At 33.3% G+C, this 22,502-nt stretch overlaps 6 protein-coding genes across 25 annotated transcripts in view; 3 read left to right on the top strand and 3 right to left on the bottom strand.

Annotated features, from left to right (window-relative positions):
- Nucleotides 1-817: 817 nt before the first annotated feature.
- LOC114877317 lies at nt 818-2,074 on the top strand. The gene is made up of 2 exons (XM_029189726.1): nt 818-1,246; nt 1,514-2,074. Exons 1-2 carry the CDS (start codon nt 1,157-1,159, stop codon nt 1,895-1,897), a joined length of 474 nt encoding a protein of 157 aa, XP_029045559.1. The 5' UTR covers nt 818-1,156; the 3' UTR covers nt 1,898-2,074.
- On the bottom strand, nt 2,014-3,682 carry LOC114877315 (arginase, hepatic). Its single transcript, XM_029189724.2, has 7 exons — nt 3,470-3,682; nt 3,333-3,405; nt 3,036-3,241; nt 2,775-2,938; nt 2,574-2,689; nt 2,389-2,511; nt 2,014-2,301 (listed from the first exon to the last, which is right to left on the bottom strand). Exons 1-7 carry the CDS (start codon nt 3,566-3,568, stop codon nt 2,066-2,068), a joined length of 1,017 nt encoding a protein of 338 aa, XP_029045557.1. The 5' UTR covers nt 3,569-3,682; the 3' UTR covers nt 2,014-2,065.
- A 57-nt stretch (nt 3,683-3,739) lies between these two features.
- Nucleotides 3,740-6,864, bottom strand: LOC114877310 (fumarate hydratase, mitochondrial-like). Of its 3 annotated transcripts, none has more exons than XM_029189714.2 (7): nt 6,619-6,864; nt 5,640-5,795; nt 5,324-5,524; nt 4,978-5,260; nt 4,634-4,896; nt 4,170-4,559; nt 3,740-4,082 (listed from the first exon to the last, which is right to left on the bottom strand). In XM_029189714.2, exons 1-7 carry the CDS (start codon nt 6,739-6,741, stop codon nt 3,954-3,956), a joined length of 1,545 nt encoding a protein of 514 aa, XP_029045547.1. In that variant the 5' UTR covers nt 6,742-6,864; the 3' UTR covers nt 3,740-3,953. The 3 variants fall into 3 exon arrangements, with proteins under 3 accessions (XP_029045547.1, XP_029045549.1, XP_029045548.1); XM_029189716.2 differs by lacking the exon at nt 6,619-6,864 and adding an exon at nt 6,254-6,405; XM_029189715.2 differs by lacking the exon at nt 6,619-6,864 and adding an exon at nt 5,873-6,035.
- LOC114877312 (acyl-CoA:lysophosphatidylglycerol acyltransferase 1-like) lies at nt 6,823-11,707 on the top strand. Of its 4 annotated transcripts, none has more exons than XM_029189718.2 (7): nt 6,823-6,912; nt 7,044-7,787; nt 8,513-8,730; nt 8,851-9,065; nt 9,155-9,428; nt 9,517-9,668; nt 9,739-11,707. In XM_029189718.2, exons 2-7 carry the CDS (start codon nt 7,753-7,755, stop codon nt 9,973-9,975), a joined length of 1,131 nt encoding a protein of 376 aa, XP_029045551.1. In that variant the 5' UTR covers nt 6,823-6,912; nt 7,044-7,752; the 3' UTR covers nt 9,976-11,707. The 4 variants fall into 4 exon arrangements, with proteins under 4 accessions (XP_029045551.1, XP_029045553.1, XP_046142001.1 ...); XM_029189720.2 differs by having other exon boundaries at nt 8,491-8,730; XM_046286045.1 differs by lacking the exon at nt 6,823-6,912 and having other exon boundaries at nt 6,943-7,787.
- A 3,882-nt stretch (nt 11,708-15,589) lies between these two features.
- LOC114877335 (N-alpha-acetyltransferase 20) lies at nt 15,590-16,767 on the top strand. Its single transcript, XM_029189779.2, has 6 exons — nt 15,590-15,745; nt 15,843-15,867; nt 15,967-16,057; nt 16,134-16,263; nt 16,331-16,467; nt 16,539-16,767. Exons 1-6 carry the CDS (start codon nt 15,693-15,695, stop codon nt 16,622-16,624), a joined length of 522 nt encoding a protein of 173 aa, XP_029045612.1. The 5' UTR covers nt 15,590-15,692; the 3' UTR covers nt 16,625-16,767.
- Nucleotides 16,756-22,502, bottom strand: part of LOC114877328 (uncharacterized protein CG43867) — a 72,022-nt gene continuing 66,275 nt past the window's right edge. For 9 of the 15 annotated variants that reach the window (XM_029189746.2, XM_029189744.2, XM_029189749.2 and 6 more), the window contains 8 exons: nt 22,246-22,464; nt 20,266-20,558; nt 19,866-20,199; nt 19,423-19,799; nt 19,219-19,348; nt 18,918-19,127; nt 18,705-18,840; nt 16,756-18,639 (listed from right to left, as the gene is read on the bottom strand). In XM_029189746.2, coding sequence (XP_029045579.1) covers nt 18,575-18,639; nt 18,705-18,840; nt 18,918-19,127; nt 19,219-19,348; nt 19,423-19,799; nt 19,866-20,199; nt 20,266-20,558; nt 22,246-22,464 — 1,764 coding nt within the window. In that variant the 3' untranslated portion in view covers nt 16,756-18,574. The remainder of the gene's footprint in view (nt 18,640-18,704; nt 18,841-18,917; nt 19,128-19,218; nt 19,349-19,422; nt 19,800-19,865; nt 20,200-20,265; nt 20,559-22,245; nt 22,465-22,502) is intronic. The other 6 variants (XM_029189752.2, XM_029189753.2, XM_029189750.2 and 3 more) reach the window with 3 other exon arrangements.

Here is a 22,502-nt window from a genome sequence, read left to right as displayed (position 1 = left end):
GGAGAATACAGTTTGCTTTGTTCTTGCCAGTACGCTTTCAGCCGTTGTTGTGCCGCATCTTCTTGCGTTAAGGCAAGTGATTTTGCTTATAAATTATGTCTCGGACTACACTCTGTATCGATTGTAGATTTATAAGTAGAGTCCATGACATACACATCTAGTCTTAGTTTATACATTATAACGTGTATATTATTTTACATATGATATATTTCTAATGATCTATATATACGCTCCTTGAAATACCTCTTGTCGTGTATGAATTATACAATCTTTCATTTTTGTATACATCATGAATTTCGTGACAATTCAGTTTTTTGTAATTTTTTGTACATAAAGATTTTATCGAAATATGTGAGCAAATTTACTATAATTACCGAAAATACTTATATTTATGTAGAAAAATATACCTGTTGTAGACTACTTCCTACCAAAAAGGAACATATAAAGCTTATAAATTTAGTATGTATTGTTGTAATGCCAATGTATCTAGAGTTACCTAATAACGTGTCGCGCAAAATAAAAATATCTCGTTGCTCGAATCACATTCTTCGTAAATGTATACTTCACTTAAAATCTCTTTATCAACTAAGTACATAATAAGATGGCATTGAACACTTTGTGTGTAGCCATGCAGTGATTCTGATGCATTGTGCTCGTATTAGAAACATTGTTTGTTGTAATAAAGAAATAAATTGAACAATCTTACTATTGAAAAATAGTGTTCTCGTACGTAATTAATATAAACTTTGTTTCATGCTAATTATCCTGTTATCTTTCTTCTGTGTATTTTCATTTGGAATATGAAGGAATGAAAGTAAAACAGAAAAACGGTGGATTTTCGAGTTGCCATATCTCAGTAACAAAGGCATGTCCCGTCTTATTGGATCTGTAGCCATTGCTATATTGTTATAAAATATTTTTGAAAATTTTAATTATTTAAGTTAGCCAATATGAAACCCATTTCTATAAATTGGTCGCTTCGCGCCAAGGCTTACTAGTTTGTCTTTGGGCGTCGAAGAGAAAGAAGGGTGTGCCACCTATACAAAAACGGCTGAAACTACTCGACAACTTACCGACCAATTTTCCGAAAAAGGGGAAGACTAGCGCTGCCTATCAGAAAGCAGCATAAGCTATTTGTCAGATAGTTTTCCCTTGGATGGCGCTAGTGTTCCTCGTTTTGGAACATGAGTTGGTTGGGATCAGTGACTTCAGAGCCTTCTTGAATTGTGCGGTAAAAGTCTATTACGTGAGTGATTTATACTATACCTTGTTTGATGTATAATTATGAGAACAATTATTTTCTCACATTTTACTCAAAATAAAAAGTGGGATATTTAATAAACAAAGTTTGGTTATTGAGGTATAATTAGTAACTAACAAACTTGCTTATTATTTCATTAAATATTACTTAACATTTTAACAGAAAATTTTATTTCCAAACAATTTTTGCAAAATAAATAGTACTGTAAACAAGCTGCATTATTGTTAATTCATAAGTATTATCTTTTCACAGATGGCTTCACTTATAGATTTAACGAAAGTGGCTGCAGTTATAGGTGTGGCTACTGGAAGTTTTGGTATTTTTGTTACAAAGAGTTATGAATCAAAAATTCGTAACTCAATAACATATAAAAGGGCATTAGAAAAAGTTTATAATCATGAAAAGACAATTGAACATTTGGGAAAACCAGTAAAAGAAGGAAGCATAACAATTGGCGATAGCAAAGATAATGAGAATACCAGAAATTTTACTGTTAACTTGAAAGGATCAAATACCAAAGCAAAATTAAATTGCGAATTTATTATTAAAGAACCAAATAAAACAACTGAATTAACAAAATTAGAAATTAAATTTAATAATCTTCCCAACAAAATGTTTGTAATCCATGAAATTTAATTAATATCACAATGAAATATATTGTGGCTTTCTGTTTCTCTCTTATGTTTTTATGGTACTGTTTAAAGGTATACAAAAGTTTAATATTATATAAACTTCAGAAAAGAACAGACATGATGACTTAATGATATTTAATGTAGCCATAGATTACAAATAAAAGAGATTAATTCATCTAAATGTTTGTAAGGGCATATCAGTAATACCCTTTGGAACCTTGAGACCTCTTCTTGTGTAACCAAATGCAGCTTGAATAATATGAATAGCAGCTTCCACAGTTAAACTAACGTCTCGATCGTTACCGATATGAGGATTCACCTCTACAAGATCTACAGCATTTAGTCTATTAGTTCTATGTAGTTCTTCCATTAAATGAATAGCTTCTCTTAAAGACAATCCACCACGCACTAACATACACAAGTTGTAAATATATTGAAGAATTAGAATAAAATTTAGGAATGAAAGATGGTACTTAATAAAAATAATTCATTTACCAGGAGTTCCTGTACATGGTGCTTCCAATGGATCTAATGAATCAATATCAAAACTAACATGCAATGATTTTGATTCATTTGGATCTATTTTGTTTAATGCCATGTAAACAACATCATGAATACCTGGAATCCAAGTGTTAATTAATAGATAATCAATAGGTATTATAAAGAATTTATAATATTACCATATCTTTCGACATCTTCAATACCAAAGGCAGTTATACCAAATTTTTCAATAACTAATCTTTCATAAGAGTCTACAGACCTTAAACCAATATAAGCTACATTTCTAATAGATAGCCTGTAAGGAAATAATTTTAATCCTATTTAATATGTTCTTCCATCTGTATTTTAGGTACATTAGGTTAAATATTTATAAAAATCACATTGGTTGTTGCCAATCCATGCCTGGCAGATGTGGCCAGTAATCAGCTAATTCAGATGTTAATAATGCTACAGGCATTCCATGAACATTCCCACTTTCACTAGTCTTGTTGGTATTAAGATCTGCATGAGCATCAACCCATATTACACCTACATCCTTCTTTTCCTTCAAAATACCATGTGGTGAGTTGTAATGTTAATTAAGCTTCTTTGATAAGATAGTTGCTAGCATCAAATATTATATTTTTTCTTTTATACTGTACCTTAACATGACCATCTATGGTCCCAATACCTAAACTATGATCACCACCAAGTGTTAATACTCTACGACCTTCCTTTAAAACTTGTTGAATTTGTTCAGATAAACAACTTGTACAGCCAGCAACATCACTTAAATGTGACATGTTCTTTACACCCTCTACATTCTTTGCTTGATATAAAATGTCACCATAATCTTTCACATCCAAGCCTTACATAGTTGAAAAAAATGTAGAGATAAAATTTAGTACACCATTCTTTTTCAAATATTTTGAATCAGTAAGATAAATTCTAATAATTACCTAAGTATTCTAGTTCTCGCACCAATCCGGCTGCCCTAATCACTTTTGGGCCATCCGCTACACCCTTTTTATGCTGCATTAATTAACAAATATAAAAAAATAACAAATAATCGTATTATTGCTCGTTATGATAGTACCTGTCCCTTTTCAAATGGCACACCAATTATTCCAACTTTGCCGTAATTACGGCTTCCTGATCTCCTAACGACACTTTGTATTTTCTTGAACACATTCATTTTGTAAAAGACGTTTCAGTTAAAGATTTAACACAACATACTGGTTATGCTGTGACCTATGCCCTCAGAATGTTGAAACAGATAACGCAGTAACAACGTATCTTTAAGATTATAAGAACGTTCAAGTTCTCAAAAATTAATATTATTTAGAAACATTTATAACATTCTATATTTATTATCTTTGATAATCTTTTATTTTTCATCAGATAAACATCAAATTTTTGTTGTAAACGATAAACAAATACTAAAAGTATGTTATACATTCTGTTATGAATTCTAATATCGGCGGCAGTATAAACGTTACATCTGTTGACAGAAGTTCATTTAATATTTTTCAATAAAAAAAAGTTTTAGTTCCCTTGCTTCTTTCTGCTATACTTATCATTTAATTAGGGCCAATCATGTTTTCAGGTCTGACCCATTCATTAAATTGTTCTTCAGTTACGCCATTCTTAAGTGCACTTTCTTTCAATGTAAGATTTTCTTTGTGTGCTTGTTTTGCGATTGCAGCAGCCTAAAGTAAAACGTATAGTTTCTATTATATTCAAAATTTACAGTAAAATAATTATCTTTCTGTGTATTACATCTGAAATTTGAATACCTTATCATAACCAATATGTGGATTTAATGCTGTGACAAGCATTAAACTATCATTTAGAAGTTGTTCAATTTTATCTTTATTTGGTTTAATGCCAACAACACAGTTCTTGGTAAATGAAGCGGCAGCATCGCCCAAAAGTCTTGCAGATCTTAATGTATTTGCGGCGATCAGAGGTTTAAACACATTCAGTTCGAAATGACCATTGCTACCACCAACAGTTACAGCAACATGATTACCCATTACTTGAGAACAGACCATAGTTAATGCTTCACATTGTGTTGGATTAACTTTACCAGGCATTATTGAACTTCCTGGTTCATTTTCAGGGAGAGATAGTTCTCCTAAGCCACAACGAGGTCCACTTCCCAAAAATCGAATATCATTAGCAATCTATATCATAAAGGACAATCATGTTTAATTTAAAATTCGATGATTGGTTTTAATTGAATTTCATTTAAATATACCTTCATAAGTGATACTGCTACTGTATTAAGTGCACCATGCACTTCTACCATGGCATCATGCGTAGCTAAAGCTTCAAATTTATTGGGGGCTGTTTCAAAAGGTAAACCAGTAAGTTCTGCTATCTTTTTTGCTGCTTTCTCTGCAAAACCTTTTTTTGTATTCAGTCCTGTACCTACTGCAGTACCACCGAGAGCTAACTCATACAGTCGCGGAAGAGTATCGTGCACTCTTTTCATGCCATTGCAAACTTGCATTGCATAACCTAAGTGTTAAAATTACTTTGATTAATAAATATAGTAAAAATTATATTGTAATCACACATTAAAAAAAGGTTAATGTTGACCTGAAAATTCTTGCCCTAATGTCAAAGGTACAGCATCTTGAGTATGAGTTCTGCCAATTTTTATAATATCCTGCCATGCATCAGCTTTATCACTTAAAGCATTATACAATTTTTCTAATCCAGGAAGCAATACTTTCTTAATTTCTAAAGCAACTGCTATGTGCATAGCAGTTGGAAATGTGTCATTACTGCTTTGAGATTTATTTACATGATCATTTGGATGCACAGGTGTTTTTGATCCCAGTTCACCACCAAGTAATTCAATTGCACGATTTGAGATTACCTAAATGGAAATGATAAATTAATTAGAAAGTTTATTTGACTGAAATTTTGTACACATTATTACCTCATTAGTGTTCATATTGGTTTGTGTTCCAGAACCTGTTTGCCAAATTACTAATGGAAAATGATCATTGTAAAGCTTTCCAGATATGACATCATCTGCAGCCTTACTTATAGCATCTGCTATTTTTGGATCCAAACCATACTCTTTATTTACCTCTGCTACAGCTTTTTTTAATATTCCCATTGCAACAATAACTCCGTACTAAAGAAATAAAACAAATGTAGTATAACAATGATATATCAGAATTATTTTCTTTTACAAGCAGTTTCTTTTCTCCAATTAACAGGTTAGTAAATAAAGTATCATGATTTCTTACAGGCATTCTTTCAAAGGTATCACCAATTGGAAAATTAATCATTGATCTCATTGTTTGTGCTCCATAATATTTGTCAGCAGGAACCTTTAGTTCTCCAAAAGTATCCTTTTCAATTCGAAATTCTTTATTTTTGCCATCAGAATCTTTACCACTTTCCTATAATTATGATGTTAAATATTAGTAAGATATTAAAAATAGAATTATGAAACAAAAAAGTGAAGACTTTTATATACCATGATTAAAAAATTAATTGTATAACACAATGAAACATTTACAGCTTGGTAATGAATACTACTAACTCTCTGAGCAGTGGAAATTGAAGGTCAGTCATTAAAGGCCATTTACTTATGATAAGATATATATGTATGAGCAATATATCCATGTAACTTTTCAGAGATAGGTATTTATATATTCATAAAATCTCAAAGATTTCAATTTACAAAAAACAACACAAAGTTCATTATAAATTCAACTATAAGTGTGATATGAAAATGAACTGCTTTAGGATAAAATTGAATCTTAAAGACTTATCTACATTTTAAATATTATTAAATAAAATAATTAAAAGACAATTTATATTAATTTTAGGTAAAAAATAAAGAAATTTTGCATACCATTTTTTTTTTAAACTCAGCTGCTGTACTCCCGTTTAAAAAATCTTTTTCGTCTTATATAAATATGATCGATTTGATTATGTGTCAAACACATTCCATTGTTATATACTAGATGACGTAACGATAATTTTAAAATATACAGGTAAATATTATCTAAAGTGACATTATTTTTCGAATAAAATTTTCATGAAAAGTATTTTAAGACCGGAATTTGTGATGATTATGTAAAAGCACAGTATAAATCAATTCGAAAATTATAAACTAGTGAAGTAAAATAAGAAAGCAGTAACGTGAACAGAACAATGTAAAGCTATTCGAAGGAATTTTAAAAAGTTGAAAATATATTTTACTCAAAATATTTGTACCTTACGGCCTTTGTAAACTGACGATGTACCAAACGATAGTTTTAGCGTTAAAAACGCTAATGGTTCCTTAAATTCTCGCAATCCATGACTGACAAGCGTACTTCTCAAAAGATTCAACGTCATTCTACTTATTTTCAGTGTTTATTTCTTTTACAAATATTCTGCAATTCGGAAAAAGGTGAAATTACAAAAAACAACCGACATCAAGTTTAGCAGACAGAAGCGGGTATAAGCAGACGAACTGCTTGAAAACTGGACCCAAAGTGTGTTGTACTTAGATTGATTCTAAATAAAGTAAGTGAACCGGTTGATTTTAATGCAACTTCAAATATATAGAAACTATGTATTAGAAGAATTAAGAATACGATTGGTCTACGTTTTCTCATAATTTACAATTAATTCCAATTAATCGTATAATATTACAGGTAAAAGTACATACATATTTTGAATATCACAACACGTTTGTTTAATTGTTTATAACATTTACTACATGAATGTCTGAAAGGTAGAAAAATTGACATACTGGTATTCCAACTTTTTGATTGGATAGTGAATCGTGGTTTTTAAAATATGCACTTTCAAATTTACCTCAAAAACAAAATGTAAAAAATCTTTATCGTTTCAAATTCTTTTTCTCTTTCAATTATAAATACAATGTTGTTCTAAGAATTACACAGTACGTACTGATAAAATGATATTATATACGGTATTTATTAACTAGCCCATTAACTTTCGTCGCCATTCTATTTATGTTATGTTTCCTGTGGTAATTTTACATGTAGTAGAGATTATAAAATTATAGCGTAATTTTGAAAAACAGCATATAAGCGGTAATTGATGACAAACTGATAAATTAATCTCGTATAGTTTTGTCTGAATCAGTTGGGTGTCAATTGGTACCGGTACTTCTGTAAGCAATTATTTAACGACAAAGCCACGCGGGCACATTTATTGAAATTTATTACTTCGCTATAATTATTAGAATTCAAATCTCATGTAAACAGCACACGGACTTTATCGTGTCATTCAATTTAATGATCCTTATTATGTAATTTCTGTACGACACAATGCTATGCTCAAAAAATCGTGGATGAAACTTATTCGAAGTTATAGTACAAGTGGTGTCTTTCGAAAATGACTGACATTTCTTCACCGTCTACTTTTACGAGGTAAGTAAACCTGTATTGTATAGGACATCGTTTAATTTCGCTATTTTATACATCTGTGAACGAAAATGTTTCTATGCACCTTGAAATCATTTTACAATCAGCATATTTTTAACTTTAATTTCATAGAAATCTTTTTCTTATCCTTAACCTAGAAACTTTAAAAGAGCCGGACATCATGGTCTCAGTTAATACAATTACCGAGACAATTCAAAATGATACTAATTATTTATGTCAGTCAATTGTATTTTCTGAACTTTGATGATGTATGTTTATAACTGTATTTCCTAATTAAAATGATGGTATAGGTCAAATGAATTGTCAGTGTTTAGAACTGTTATAAATACAAACTGTTTCTATAGTTTGTATCATATTGAATCAGTTTTCAGCATTGTATTTAATATTGTATACATTATGATATTTTTTGAATGTTCTTCAATATGATTATTAGCATTTATGTTAAATATAAAAATAAGATACCAAGAAGAGAAAGAGGATATTTGTTAATTTGCAAATTAAATTCAGTATTAGAATTTTTGTTCACTACTCAGTCTCTGTGTAAAGAAGTCAGAAGATTTGAGTATAATTATTTTAGGCCAGAAAGAGTTGGTAAACAAAGTAAAAACAATTTCAAAAGTTTAAGGGCATTTATTGTAATTATATTTGTTTCATTAATAGTAACATGTTATATTAATAAATTTTATAGATGGTACTTTACAAATTTGCAGAATAATCAATAATGTGTTGACTTTTATAAAATGTATTGCTAGAACCGGTTTTGTGATACTCAACAATATTTATTGTATACCTACATATGCAGTATGGATGACATTATTGTTCCCTGTAAAATTTTATCAACCACAAGTATATTGGCGGATCGAAGGGCTATTTTTCCATTGGTTACTAGCAATGGTTTCAATGTGGACTTGGTCTGCAGGCTATGATAGTAAGTAGTATACATATACATATATATAATATATACATATACATATACATTGTGTACATGTATAATGTATTTAAACACAAAATATCAATAATGAATAACAACAAATTTTAAATTTTATAGTAATAGAGCAAGGTGATGATATACAAAAAATTATTAGTGAAAGGACATTAGTAATAGCGAATCATCAAAGTACCGGCGATGTTCCTATGCTAATGACAACTTTTAATGCAAAGCCAAATGTATTACCTAATTTAATGTGGATTATGGATAGGATTTTCAAATTCACAAACTTTGGTATAGTTTCTGTTTTACATAAGGACTTCTTTATTGTATCTGTAAGTTAATATTTAGTTGACAAGTTAATGGTAAAGCTTAAAATGATATATATAAAATACAAGTGTCTTATCCTTCATGACTCTATTAGGGACGTAAAAAACGGGAGGAAAGTTTAAAGCAGTTAGAAAAACATTTGAAAGAGGCATATATTCCACTGAATAGAAAATGGATGGTTTTGTTCCCAGAAGGAGGTTTTTTATGTAAAAGAAGAGAAACCTCACAAAAGTATGCTAAAAAGAATAATCTGCCAATTCTAGAAAATGTTACTTTACCACGGGTAGGAGCAATGCAAACTATATTTGATACAGTTGGTCCATCACAAGAAAATAATAGTACAGAACAAGAGTTAAATAATAGACCAAGTAAAGAATTTTATCAAATTGCAGTTTAATGAATAATATCATATGTTGTCAAATGCTTATTAATGTATATATATAATTTTTGATGTAGGTACAACCATAGCTAAACCAACAATTAATTGGGTTCTTGATATAACAATAGCATATCCTCAGGGTAAACCAATTGACTTACCTACAATTATTACTGGTTCTAGACCACCATGTGAAACAGTTTTGTTTTATCGAATTTATCCTAGTTCAGTGGTAAGTTTAAAAATGTAAAATATTCGTTTATGTTTTATACAAAAATACTTTATTCCAATATCGTTTTCAGGTTCCGCGAGAACCCGAATTATTGTCTAAATGGTTGTATGATAGGTGGGCTGAAAAAGAGACACTTTTGGATAATTTTTATAAGTATGGAACGTTTCTTGGTAAACAAGCATCTGCTAATGAAGGTTCCAAGATCCATCAGGATCCATTAAGATTCCTAGTCCTTCACTTATTTTTCATAACATCTAGTTATATACATTATAATATATTTACATATGTACTATCTTGCTTCTGGTAAAGCATTTTATGCTATCTAAGAAATCACATTCAAACATAAGTAAATTATAATTTAGTAAAGTAAAAATATTCCTGCCTTAAAAATTATTTTTGATGTTGACTAACAAAACTGATGAATGTATGAATTGTCAATTCCAGGTGAATGTTTATAATGTAATTATGTCACAGATAGTTGATTACAACCATTACTTTTAATGTTATGACTCATTTGATTGCATATCTATTGTAGTAATGAAATGAACATAAATGAATAATGGAATTCTTTTTTTTTCATTAACAAAATTCATGATAAAAATTTCTTTAACCGTTTCTTCTAAACATATTATATTTCATGACATTTCATTACATTAGTTTAAAATGCAGTTAGACAAATTTATTTGTGGCAATAGATATTTGCAAAAAGAGATTATATATTTTACTTAAATAAAGAGTAATCTAAGTTCATTTCAATCAAAAGAGCTGTTAAATATTAACGCTTGAGCAGTTTTAAAAGTGTAAAGATTTATAACATTTTAAGTTATATGCTACTTCATCTTAGAGATTATTTAAAGATTTTGTAGAAAATTCATTGTACACAATACAGTTTAAAATTCATATTATCTATATAAATCAAGTGGTTTAACATTGTTGATTCAACTAGAGATATTTAATGCTACCAGTTGCATGATAGTTTTAAATGTGCTGCATTAATACAAACATTGTCCTTTCTATTTCTTCATTTATTATAAAATGTGAAAATGTGTTTACTTGACTGTCTGTCTGGAGGATTTGGCAGCATTTCAGGGGATTCTCATAATGTCCTGCATGTGTGTTTTGTAATAAAATATCTTAAGTAGAATCTTCCAATGGAATTGCAAGAGGTAATGGAAAATTATTGCTGGTGTAAAAGCAGCGATAATAAATGCCATTTCAAAGAAATATCGATTTATTTGTGATAAATAATAGAAAAACAAATATTTTTCAATGCGAAGTCAATCATATAAATTTTTTAAATTACGAAGTAGATGTGAAACTTGATGCAAACTGTTCAAAAGTTTGACAGAAATAAAGATAATATCTTACAAGATCTGTCAAAAGAAGTAAGATGTGTACTTCATTGCTAAATTTCAACCAGAAATAATATTGTTATGTAAAAGAAGATAACGCGTCAACTGTGCCTTGTTCCTAAGGACAAACCTCAGTGTTAGTTGTATATAAGCATATGCATAATTTTCATAGTTAAATCAATGCCTACAATTAGTTTTTAAGATGCTCATATTACATCACTTTACAAATAAAATTTATAATTGCATCTATATAGTAATGATACAGTTATTAAAAATGTCCTCGATGCTGCCTATTTGGTTATTGTAAAGTAAAAACTACAAACCAAATCGAAAGCAATTTTTAGACTGATTAATTCAGAAGAAGAATTTAGCTAAAGCACATATGAAATGGACATTTGTTGCCATGAAATAGTTGTAGTAGTTAACTCTTTGTTGTAATTATTATTAATGAAACGCATTTCGAATACAATATGGATATCAATTCTATGATAAAGTGAAATGTAATTGTGAAACAATTTAATTGCGGTTAATGTTTATACAAAATAATAGATGTAAATATTGTCCACATATTTAAGAGTGTTAAGTCTCTACAGTACATAACTGTATTAGAGCATAAATTTATAAAGTTACATAAATTTTAGTATGATTTTATTTTTGAATTAATATAAAACTTATTTATATAAAGAATCTATGAAACGTATAGACATTGTTTGAAATTCTTTGCATTTCTTTGCATTTAATATGAGAGAATAATAATTAAATGCTTGTAAAATATACAAGTCATGCAGATAAAATATATCCTTGCAGGAAGGACATTGAATTGAAATGTTTATTTATGAGTTCTTTATGTTAGAAATACATTTTTATCTCTTAAGAAAGTAACAAAATGTCAATAACATTTAGTTGTATACTTTTATGTTTAAAAACTAATTTATATGAATGCATTGTAGCACAAGAGAATGCTTCTAGTCTTGACTGCAAATTTTAGAAACAGTAAAAACATGATTCTAAATGTATCATAAACTGTACTGTAAGGAATTATTAAGTTTCTAAATAAAATTTATATTTCGAATTATAAACATAGTTACATATTTAAAGTTATTCAGTTAAACATAAAGACATTAAAATATGAAGTGAAGCTCGACTCTATTGCTAATCAAAAATTGCAAATATAAATTAAGATTATGTTAATAATTGCGAATGACGTAAATACTAAACAATTTCATTTATTATTAAGTGTATACGATAAAAATAATGTAACATCCAATTGCATAGTAACATATACTTTGTTATAAGGGCCAATATTTTTGAAGTGTTTAACTACATATATTAGATTTAAAATATCATGTGGTATAATAAAAATTGAAAAGTCAAATTTCATTAATAATAGGAAACTGTAACTAAAAACAAATGGTTGTATTTATTACAGTCAAATGTATTCATCACTTTATATAGTTACTGCATAAAACATTTGTTTTTATGTTGTAGGAAATATGAAACGTAATAGTAAACTTCGCAATATTTTTTACAATACATGTTTTGATAGGATATCAGTACAGTATATGTAAAGTTTAACGAAAGAACAAGGAAAAAGAACAATTTATTAGCATTAAAGTAAAAAACAATAAATTGGTTGTGCTTGGTTGTGCTTTAATTTCTCGTTTTTCTTAGATTATGTTATTCATATGCTTTTTTTGTTGTTGTAGTTAAAGAATATTATGTTTTCCTATTTAAAGCTTTAACTATGCTGGATAGTAATATTGAATAATGATATTTTTAATATCAAAATTCTATATAAAAGGTGCTTAGAAGCTTTCGGTAATCTTATTTCAGATTTACATATTGCAAACAATTTTTTAAAAGCTATAAGAGTGTAATTAGAAGAATGCTGACCTATTTGATATAAGGAAGTTACATAATAATGTATTTTCTTTTTAATTACACAATTTTGTTATTTGTGTGAAATAAAGTTTATCACGAAGATAAACTAAATCATTTTTGTAAACCGAGACAAATATACTATATCTTATATTTCAGCGTGATTCCATATGTTTTTAAAATCATATTAAGCATCGATGGATATTAATATTCATGAATATTGTATAAAAATAAATGTAAAAGTAAGTTGGCGTAAATTCTCCAAATTTTAATGGAGAACACGTTGCTTGTATTCTTTTCTTATAACAATTTTAATAAAATTGTTGTTTTCAAATAATATAAGGGGTATTTCATGAATTATTGCTATCTTGAAGTTCAATATAAAGTTGCAAGTTTAAATAATGCGTTTCGACACGCGTGTGCGACCCCTGATGATGGCCATAAAGTAATCCACAGCACTTATGGTATTCGGGGTGTCAGGGACCCCGAAGGCCCGTTGGCTGCATACCGATATATCATCTTGGGGTTTCGAGGACCCCGAAAAACCAGCGATGATTTTTGCATACCGGCATTATGGTATTCGGGGTGTCAGGGACCCCGTAGCGCCGGTGGCCGCACACCGATATATCATCCTGGGGTTTCGAGGACCCCGAAGCACCAGCGATGATGTTTGCATACCGGCATTATGGTATTCGGGGTTTCAGGGACCCCGAAGGCCCGGTGGCTGCATACCGATATATCATCCTGGGGTTTCGAGGACCCCGAAGCACCAGCGATGATTTTTGCATACCGGCATTATGGTATTCGGGGTTTCAGGGACCCCGAAGGCCCGTTGGCTGCACACCGATATATCATCTTGGGGTTTCGAGGACCCCGAAAAACCAGCGATGATTTTTGCATACCGGCATTATGGTATTCGGGGTGTCAGGGACCCCGTAGCGCCGGTGGCCGCACACCGATATATCATCCTGGGGTTTCGAGGACCCCGAAGCACCAGCGATGATTTTTGCATACCGGCATTATGGTATTCGGGGTTTCAGGGACCCCGAAGGCCCGGTGGCTGCATACCGATATATCATCCTGGGGTTTCGAGGACCCCGAAGCACCAGCGATGATTTTTGCATACCGGCATTATGGTATTCGGGGTTTCAGGGACCCCGAAGGCCCGGTGGCTGCATACCGATATATCATCCTGGGGTTTCGAGGACCCCGAAGCACCAGCGATGATTTTTGCATACCGGCATTATGGTATTCGGGGTTTCAGGGACCCCGAAGGCCCGGTGGCTGCACACCGATATATCATCTTGGGGTTTCGAGGACCCCGAAAAACCAGCGATGATTTTTGCATACCGGCATTATGGTATTCGGGGTATCAGGGACCCCGAAACCCCGGTGGCTGCATACCGATATATCATCTTGGGGTTTCGAGGACCCCGAAGCACCAGCGATGATTTTTGCATACCGGCATTATGGTATTCGGGGTGTCAGGGACCCCGAAAGCCCGGTGGCTGCATACCGATATATCATCTTGGGGTTTCGAGGACCCCGAAGCACCAGCGATGATTTTTGCATACCGGCATTATGGTATTCGGGGTGTCAGGGACCCCGTAGCGCCGGTGGCCGCACACCGATATATCATCCTGGGGTTTCGAGGACCCCGAAGCACCAGCGATGATTTTTGCATACCGGCATTATGGTATTCGGGGTGTCAGGGACCCCGAAAGCCCGGTGGCTGCATACCGATATATCATCCTGGGGTTTCGAGGACCCCGAAGCACCAGCGATGATTTTTGCATACCGGCATTATGGTATTCGGGGTTTCAGGGACCCCGAAGGCCCGTTGGCTGCACACCGATATATCATCTTGGGGTTTCGAGGACCCCGAAAAACCAGCGATGATTTTTGCATACCGGCATTATGGTATTCGGGGTGTCAGGGACCCCGTAGCGCCGGTGGCCGCACACCGATATCATCCTGGGGTTTCGAGGACCCCGAAGCACCAGCGATGATTTTTGCATACCGGCATTATGGTATTCGGGGTTTCAGGGACCCCGAAGGCCCGGTGGCTGCATACCGATATATCATCTTGGGGTTTCGAGGACCCCGAAGAACCAGCGATGATTTTTGCATACCGGCATTATGGTATTCGGGGTTTCAGGGACCCCGAAGGCCCGGTGGCTGCATACCGATATATCATCCTGGGGTTTCGAGGACCCCGAAGCACCAGCGATGATTTTTGCATACCGGCATTATGGTATTCGGGGTGTCAGGGACCCCGAAGGCCCGGTGGCTGCATACCGATATATCATCTTGGGGTTTCGAGGACCCCGAAGCACCAGCGATGATTTTTGCATACCGGCATTATGGTATTCGGGGTGTCAGGGACCCCGAAGAGCCGGTGGCTGCACACCGATATATCATCTTGGGGTTTCGAGGACCCCGAAGCACCAGCGATGATTTTTGCATACCGGCATTATGGTATTCGGGGTGTCAGGGACCCCGAAGCCCCGGTGGCTGCATACCGATATATCATCTTGGGGTTTCGAGGACCCCGAAGCACCAGCGATGATTTTTGCATACCGGCATTATGGTATTCGGGGTATCAGGGACCCCGTAGCGCCGGTGGCCGCACACCGATATATCATATTGGGGTATCTGGAACCCCGCGGAAGCAATGATTTGTCCAGTCTTCTTCATCTGTAGCCAGTGAAATTAGCTAATAAGTTTTGGTTGTTTTGCTGTCAGTCGTGTTTATATTAGATTTATTTATTTAACTATCCATTATTTTTAAAAGATGACGACGCTCAGACCTTTTACGTGCAATGATTTATTCAAGTTCAATAGTGTGTAAGTTTTGAAATATATACATTTTAGGGAAAGGCGATTTTCTTAATCTATAAATACAATGTTTACCGGCTTTGTTAATAATTTAATTTTTGTATAGGAATTTAGATCCCCTCACGGAGACGGTATCCTTTTATTCTTAATTTCAATTATACATCTATCATTTAAATTCTATCAATCAAATATTTTTGACATATATTTCCTTTAATTTTTCGGTTTATTAGTATGGACTTTCTTTTTACACACATTACTTGGCACATTGGCCAGAATATTTTCAAGTGGCAGAATCACCAACTGGTGAAGTAATGGGTTACAGTAGGTTTATATTTGTATATTGTGTGGTATTCTGTTAAATGTAAACATAAAACTCACATTCTTTAAAACATTTTAGTCATGGGAAAGGCGGAAGGGCAGGGAGAGAATTGGCATGGTCACATAACAGCACTTACAGTTTCACCTAATTATAGAAGATTAGGTTTAGCTGCAATGTTGATAAAATTCCTAGAGCAGGTATCAGAAAAGTAAGTTCTCTGAAGATGTATTTAAATAATGCAGCATTATATATTAATGTGTTTTATATTGTTGTAGGAAACAGGCATACTTTGTAGATCTGTTTGTAAGAGTTAGTAATAAAGTGGCAATTAAAATGTACCAACAGTTAGGATATATTGTATATAGAACTGTTTTAGAATATTATAGCGGGGATCCAGATGAAGATGCCTTTGGTACATAATTGAACATTGTTAATCAATAAAATCTTTTAATTTTTAAACTGATTTGTTTATTTTTATTTCAGATATGAGAAAAGCACTATCAAGAGACGTGAAGAAAAAATCAGTAATACCTCTAACTCATCCTGTAAGACCAGAGGAAGTGGATTAAATGTACTTATGTATAAACACATTCTTATGGATGCAACATAAAATAAGCGATACGCTTTGCGATACATTCGAAACTATAAGTATCATCATTATTGTGATTAAGTTTTTAATACTTCAATTGAATAAATAGTCTTTTAAAGTGCACATTCGAGCAGTTTATTTCTTTTTTTCCTGTACAATAGTACAATGTTTTCTGCTTACACCGCTCGTGCCTTTTACGCGTCGTTTTATGCGAATAAATAATAAATAGAAATGTAAGATGGTAGGCTTAGCAGAATATTCATAGACAGCTCGACGATCGCAGGAGACTTCTATGACAATTGTAATTTTTATTAGCTGCCCTCTTCTCATTCTACTATACTTAAAAACTTAAGCCTACAGTAATATTTACAGATCAATGACTCTTTCTTTTACTGCTTCATAATACAAAGGTGCTAAGCACCTAAATAGTAGCATTTTTATTGCGTATTATAAAAATTAAAGACAAAATGTCGTTTTTGCATATCTTTGTACTGCTCCCAGTGTGATCTGAGGTTCGATCGTTTTCTTTTTTTTATATAAATCTTCAATGCGCTAAACAAAGCCGTGCATAGAATAACTTTGTCTATACTGCTCAGAGAGGCACAATCATACTCAGCCTATTTCAGGAATTACAAAATTATAGAAGTCTTGTACGTATTGCACGAAAGCCCTACCCTTAACTTTTATTTACTTCTGGGTACTAAAGAGAAGGAAGACATTTGCTAGTTATGTAGGACACGTCAAGCGAGTACAAAACTTCTATACATATGACGGGATCATCTTTTAATTAGTACAAAAACGCTGCACATCTATTACCCAGGAACGATACTAAGTGTTAAAGAAAACGCGTTCCCATTATATCTATTTGGTCGTGTCCTTATATAAAACAAACTTATTTGCTTAAATATTAAATAAATATAAAATATGAGACTAGCCGTTATCAAAATAATATGATAATATGTAAGTTTTGTTCGTTACTTTCCGTATAAAGAATCTTTTGTTTTTTTACGATTGAGCTTTAAAAGAGACTTAAATACCGTTTGTACTTACTGTTCAACATTGATGGGGCACGATTTGAAATGATAAAATAACCGATACGTAAAACATAATTAATTAATTGAAAACGATTTCTGACAAGAACACCAGAGAACTATCAAAACTGTCTTTTCAACTTCCAACAGTAAGTACAGTACAGTTATCGTGTCCGACGCATTTTGTATTTAAAGGAAACGTTTAAAAAATTGCATACTTATTTTCAGTAGTAATAACGATCACGTGTGCATTGTTGTTCATAACTGCAATTTCTCATTGCAGCTCGTACATGGCTTGCGGTCGATTTGGCAAGAAGTAATAATTTCGTCATCATACTCTTATATCGAAGACAAAGGTATCATCGCTGCATCATTCACTAGACTTCTAAACATCCAATAACTTTGATTAATTATATACATAGTACGTGGTACGTCGCTTTTCTTTAGTTAACCTTACGCTAAACGTTTCGAATTTGGTATATAAATACGGTAGCAAAAAGTTTCAGCACGATTGCTTAGCTTTTCCATGAAACTCTATTCGATGTGATTCAGACATACTAATTTTACTGTAGGCAGTGTTGCAGATCGTTTCAATTTACTTCAGTCACCCACGTTTTAATCCGCGTTACGTGGACTACACAGAGTTTCAATGCTGTCAGGTATGTACATAAACTTTCTTCGTAAGCATCAATTCTAATTTACACAAAAATGCAACTAAAATCAACTACAGCGCATTACGTTACTGCGCATCGTCCAGTGTATCGTTTTTATGCGGGCTTTTATAGTACAGCTTGGTAGTACCTTTGAATATAAATTTAGTGCCTTGGCAGAATTAAACTTCCACAAACCAAGAGCCACATATTCCCCTGCTTCTTTCTTTTTATTTTGCACCAGTCTTTTTAAGGTCTTTGGTGGTCTGGTGTCGACTTTAAGATATCCGGTTGTGTTGGAAGACAGCTTGAACCTGATACAATGATTACGAATAAGAAGAATGTCGCGTTAAATAGAAAAGTATATGTTTCTACAAACCAGTGGTAGGTCTTAGAGTCGATTTGATAGATCTGTGAGATCCATTGCGCGTTAACGTGTTCATTTGTGGAGTACCGGGTAAAGCGTGTCCCAAGGCGTTCATGTAGTCGGCGATCAATAAAGTTATTTCCAGAATCTATCAAAATACGAACAAATTAGAAGCTTACTTTTATAAATCTGTTTTTAATAAGTCTGTATTATAGCGTGATATACCTTGGGCTTTGAAAGCGCAAACAGAAGCTTCTGTTCTGCAGCACCTTCGTCAGGGCAAGCAACAAGCATAAAATCATCCAAACACCCTCCAAACGTGACTATATTTGCATAGTTGTAACGACACATCACCGCCATTGTTTGTAACTCTAGTAACGTTACACTGTCCTCAGAAACAGCTATCCAAACAGTTATTGGTTCAGCTTGTTTTAACTATAATATATAACAAATAATCCGCATTATTCAATCTGTATATGTATATGTACATTGTTTCTTAACGATACAACAGTTTCTTGTTATTGACCTTTGCTTGATAAAGTGTAGCTCCAAAGAAGGGCCACTTTCTGGTGCAAGTTAGATATATGCGAACACAGTCTAATACACTGCGACCTTTTAAGGCGATCCACTTTTCTTGCAGTTTCTCTTGCATTTCCCTGCAACGATAATAACCGAATTCTTACTTCTCTAAGATCAACGATATTTGCATTTTGGTTTACGCGATACTTACCTCAATTGTTCGGCAGTGATGTTTGTCCTGTATCGTATAGGATAAAATTTGTCTAGGGCTTGAAGAACGAGGTGATGGGGATTACTTCCTGGCCCGCTTCCTCGTGCTTTGTCATTGTTGTACTCTCCAAAATCGATCTGTGCCATTAACGATGCAAGCTCAAATGCAAGGTCTCTGTTTACTGGAAATTTTCCTTGTACCACCTGTTGATTAACTTGGTAACACAGAAGCAGTCTCTCTCTATCAGTTTCCATCTTGGCTGCCTGTCTCCAATAACACCTTGATTTATACGTCAATTGTATCACTCTAGTATTTTCAAACTTTCCCGAGCCCTTTTCCCTCAAAGCAGTTTCCCATTTTGAAATTATATCGCACAGCTGGAATAAATAACAACCAATTTATTGGGATATTTCAACAATTACGAACTTTAATAGGATACATACTTTTGCTTGAAGATCAATGAAATGTTCAAGATCCTTTTCAATCGGATCATCGCTAAACAACGTGAAACCAGACTGATGCACGTCTCGACAACCAATTTCCTGGTTCAGAGTATTTAAAAATTCCTCTATCGTAGTACTACCGTCGAAGCTTACAACCTGGTATGTGCCATTTAAGAAGTGAACTGGTATCGCATGGGGTAAGGAGTGATGGTAAGGATTCTTCATTAGTATAGACAGAACTTCCATCCTAGATGGTTTTACTTCCCTTCCACCATTCTGGAGCGTTCTTTCCAAGGCTCTTTCACAGTAGGCTGCATATTTACCACATTCCGTTCTAGAGAAAACGTTTGGTAAATTGACATAATAATTTTAATTGAGAATATAGAAAGAAGGCACTCACTTGGTGTCTGCGTTTCGTTGCAGATGTAACTTCAGGTACCATAGTAACCGATTATTTCTCGGCAGGAAAAGTGAAACAGCGAGTGCGAGCAGCTGCCATCCCTGGATAAGAACGTACTGGGCGGGATTAGTTTTGCAGTCCAGAATCGTAGAGGTCGAATGGCCCTGCATGAGCGGAGGACTGTGAGAAGTGGAGGCCGTCGATTGTGCGTCCGCATTTTCACCGCTGCCATTTGCCGCGGGACTTTGCGTATCGCAGGTGAACAGCGATTGCGTGGCGCAGAGGAGGAGCTGCTGCAATGGTATGCTGGCATACTACTATATTCCTGGACTGAACCAGACCTAATTCTACTACTTTCTTTTTTCTTTTTTTTTTTCATTTTCTTTTCCAATAGTTATCGCGCTCCATCATTATCGTATCCTTCCTTTATAATATTTATCTCAAAGAATCGTAATAGACCTTGATAGTTCACATAGAAATTTAATTAATAAACGACTGATTTGAAGTATATTCGAGGAATAATATATATATATATGTGTGTGTGTTAAACTTGAAGCATCTTTGGTCGATGGAACACTCGAATCATTACACGTCATATGACTGTTAGTATCATAAAGCAATTGAAATCGGACTAATTAACGCATAACTCTATGTATGTTAATCACAATAAAACGCATGGATCGTCAAAAATAAAAAAAGTAAAAAAAAAAAATTTGAATGAATTAAGAGAAATGTGGATGAGAGAAGCGCATCTGTTGCTTTTTTATCTTTCTTTGTATAGGCCATGTGAGTCTACCTTACAGCTCGAAAGCATATTTATTCTAATTTATTATTTATGTCATATTATTCATATTATTCTTATGTATCCAACAGAATGGCACACAGCTTTCGAACTTTCTTGGTGATTGCATTCTACGACAGGACACGTTCGAATCTGTAAGGAGCATCTATAGCTGTTTCTTATTTCCTTAAATAACCGTCTATGACCGGATTATAATCAAGGACTAATTCGTCTAAGCAGCATTCAAAAAACAGAGTATAATAATATATATATGTATATATATATATATATATTGTAATGAGCTATATCGAGCAAAAAAATGTACGTAACAGAAAACAAAAAATCAATCTAGTAAAAAGATGTTTTTCTGTGTGTGGTTTCTTATGTACACCAACATACCATTCTGCAAGTGTGTGTGCCGCAGAACGTATTTTGACAAGACTATTTGAGTAACGAATCAGATCAATTGGATGATTTAATGCGTTTACGAATATGAGATCGAATGAATCGAAAAACAAAAAAAAAAAGATAATGAAAAGATTTCTTGATTTTCTAATGAAAAGGAATGAATTGTCGAAATATGTTCGGCTCACATGATCAGGGTATCAGGGTACAGGTGATCAGGGTATCATGTATAAATATCAAAATACACAATAAAATTAAACAAACTCAAAACACGACGATGTCTAAAAAAAAAAAAATTAACAGAGAATTGAATAAAACGCATGCGAATGTAGAGTAGCCTAGGTATAGCACACGTAAAGCAGCAAATGAAAATGAAATGTGAATGAATGTTAAAACTAAAATCTTTTCTTGTTAAAGAGACTTCGTCAAGTATTATTGGTTTGGTAAACAAACGACAGCTTGTATTGTATTAATATTAGTTAGACGTCATAAAAAGAAGGAACAACAAATAAAAAAGGAAAAGACAAACAGTTCACCGCTACATTGATTGGATTATTTCATATATAATACTTGACTAAGCGTACCCAGTGTACCATTTCTTAAACGTGGAAGCAACAAATAAACATGTTCAAAATTTACTTCTTTTATCTTGCTGCTGATTCGATAATTTTGTGGTTTCTTTTTCAACCGATAAGTAAAATATTTATTACTGAAAATTGAGCAGCAAACGATTGATTAGCTGCAAAAATGGTACCAGGGTTCAGAGTGTTTGTTAAACAATAAGCAGGACTTACAACGCGCGCAGTACCCAGCGACACAAGTCTGGCGGCCTTTTTTACCTGTACGCCCAAACGGTGTTGCGTGTGACGACTTGTCTGCTTTACCAGTGCGCATATGAATTCAGACTGTAGTTCAGGCTGGTCTAAGCATTGTTGTAACGCATTTTGCGCTAGTACCACATGATAGTCTATGCCTGCTTGCTCCACTGCCACCGACATGAACAACTGGCAAGCCTGTCCACAGAAAAATATATTCTTTTCTTTAGTTCTGT

Source organism: Osmia bicornis, chromosome 6 (genome assembly GCF_907164935.1).
Source record: "Osmia bicornis bicornis chromosome 6, iOsmBic2.1, whole genome shotgun sequence".
Taxonomy (NCBI): domain Eukaryota; kingdom Metazoa; phylum Arthropoda; class Insecta; order Hymenoptera; family Megachilidae; genus Osmia; species Osmia bicornis.
The sequence above is the reverse complement of the archived record's forward strand: the minus strand, read 5'-3'. Positions and strand labels throughout refer to the sequence as shown.

What these genes read in the sequence shown, in the direction of transcription:
- LOC114877317 (XM_029189726.1), top strand. Translation starts at nt 1,157, where the DNA reads ATGGCGCTAGTGTTCCTCGTTTTGGAACATGAGTTGGTTGGGATCAGT. An exon ending in GTGCGGTAAAAGTCTATTAC is followed by an intron (nt 1,247 to 1,513) that starts GTGAGTGATTTA and finishes ATCTTTTCACAG; the next exon opens with ATGGCTTCACTTATAGATTT.
- LOC114877315 (XM_029189724.2), bottom strand. Translation starts at nt 3,568, where the DNA reads ATGAATGTGTTCAAGAAAATACAAAGTGTCGTTAGGAGATCAGGAAGC. An exon ending in CCATAGATGGTCATGTTAAG is followed by an intron (nt 2,939 to 3,035) that starts GTACAGTATAAA and finishes GGTATTTTGAAG; the next exon opens with GAAAAGAAGGATGTAGGTGT. An exon ending in TGAAGATGTCGAAAGATATG is followed by an intron (nt 2,512 to 2,573) that starts GTAATATTATAA and finishes CTTGGATTCCAG; the next exon opens with GTATTCATGATGTTGTTTAC.
- LOC114877310 (XM_029189714.2), bottom strand. Translation starts at nt 6,741, where the DNA reads ATGACGTTGAATCTTTTGAGAAGTACGCTTGTCAGTCATGGATTGCGA. An exon ending in ATACCTTTGAAAGAATGCCT is followed by an intron (nt 5,525 to 5,639) that starts GTAAGAAATCAT and finishes TTATTTCTTTAG; the next exon opens with TACGGAGTTATTGTTGCAAT. An exon ending in ATTAGGGCAAGAATTTTCAG is followed by an intron (nt 4,897 to 4,977) that starts GTCAACATTAAC and finishes TTTAACACTTAG; the next exon opens with GTTATGCAATGCAAGTTTGC.
- LOC114877312 (XM_029189717.2), top strand. Translation starts at nt 8,213, where the DNA reads ATGTTCTTCAATATGATTATTAGCATTTATGTTAAATATAAAAATAAG. An exon ending in AGAAAGAGTTGGTAAACAAA is followed by an intron (nt 8,403 to 8,490) that starts GTAAAAACAATT and finishes TAAATTTTATAG; the next exon opens with ATGGTACTTTACAAATTTGC. An exon ending in AGAGTTAAATAATAGACCAA is followed by an intron (nt 9,429 to 9,516) that starts GTAAAGAATTTT and finishes TTTTTGATGTAG; the next exon opens with GTACAACCATAGCTAAACCA.
- LOC114877335 (XM_029189779.2), top strand. Translation starts at nt 15,693, where the DNA reads ATGACGACGCTCAGACCTTTTACGTGCAATGATTTATTCAAGTTCAAT. An exon ending in TGGTGAAGTAATGGGTTACA is followed by an intron (nt 16,058 to 16,133) that starts GTAGGTTTATAT and finishes AAAACATTTTAG; the next exon opens with TCATGGGAAAGGCGGAAGGG. An exon ending in TCCAGATGAAGATGCCTTTG is followed by an intron (nt 16,468 to 16,538) that starts GTACATAATTGA and finishes TTTTTATTTCAG; the next exon opens with ATATGAGAAAAGCACTATCA.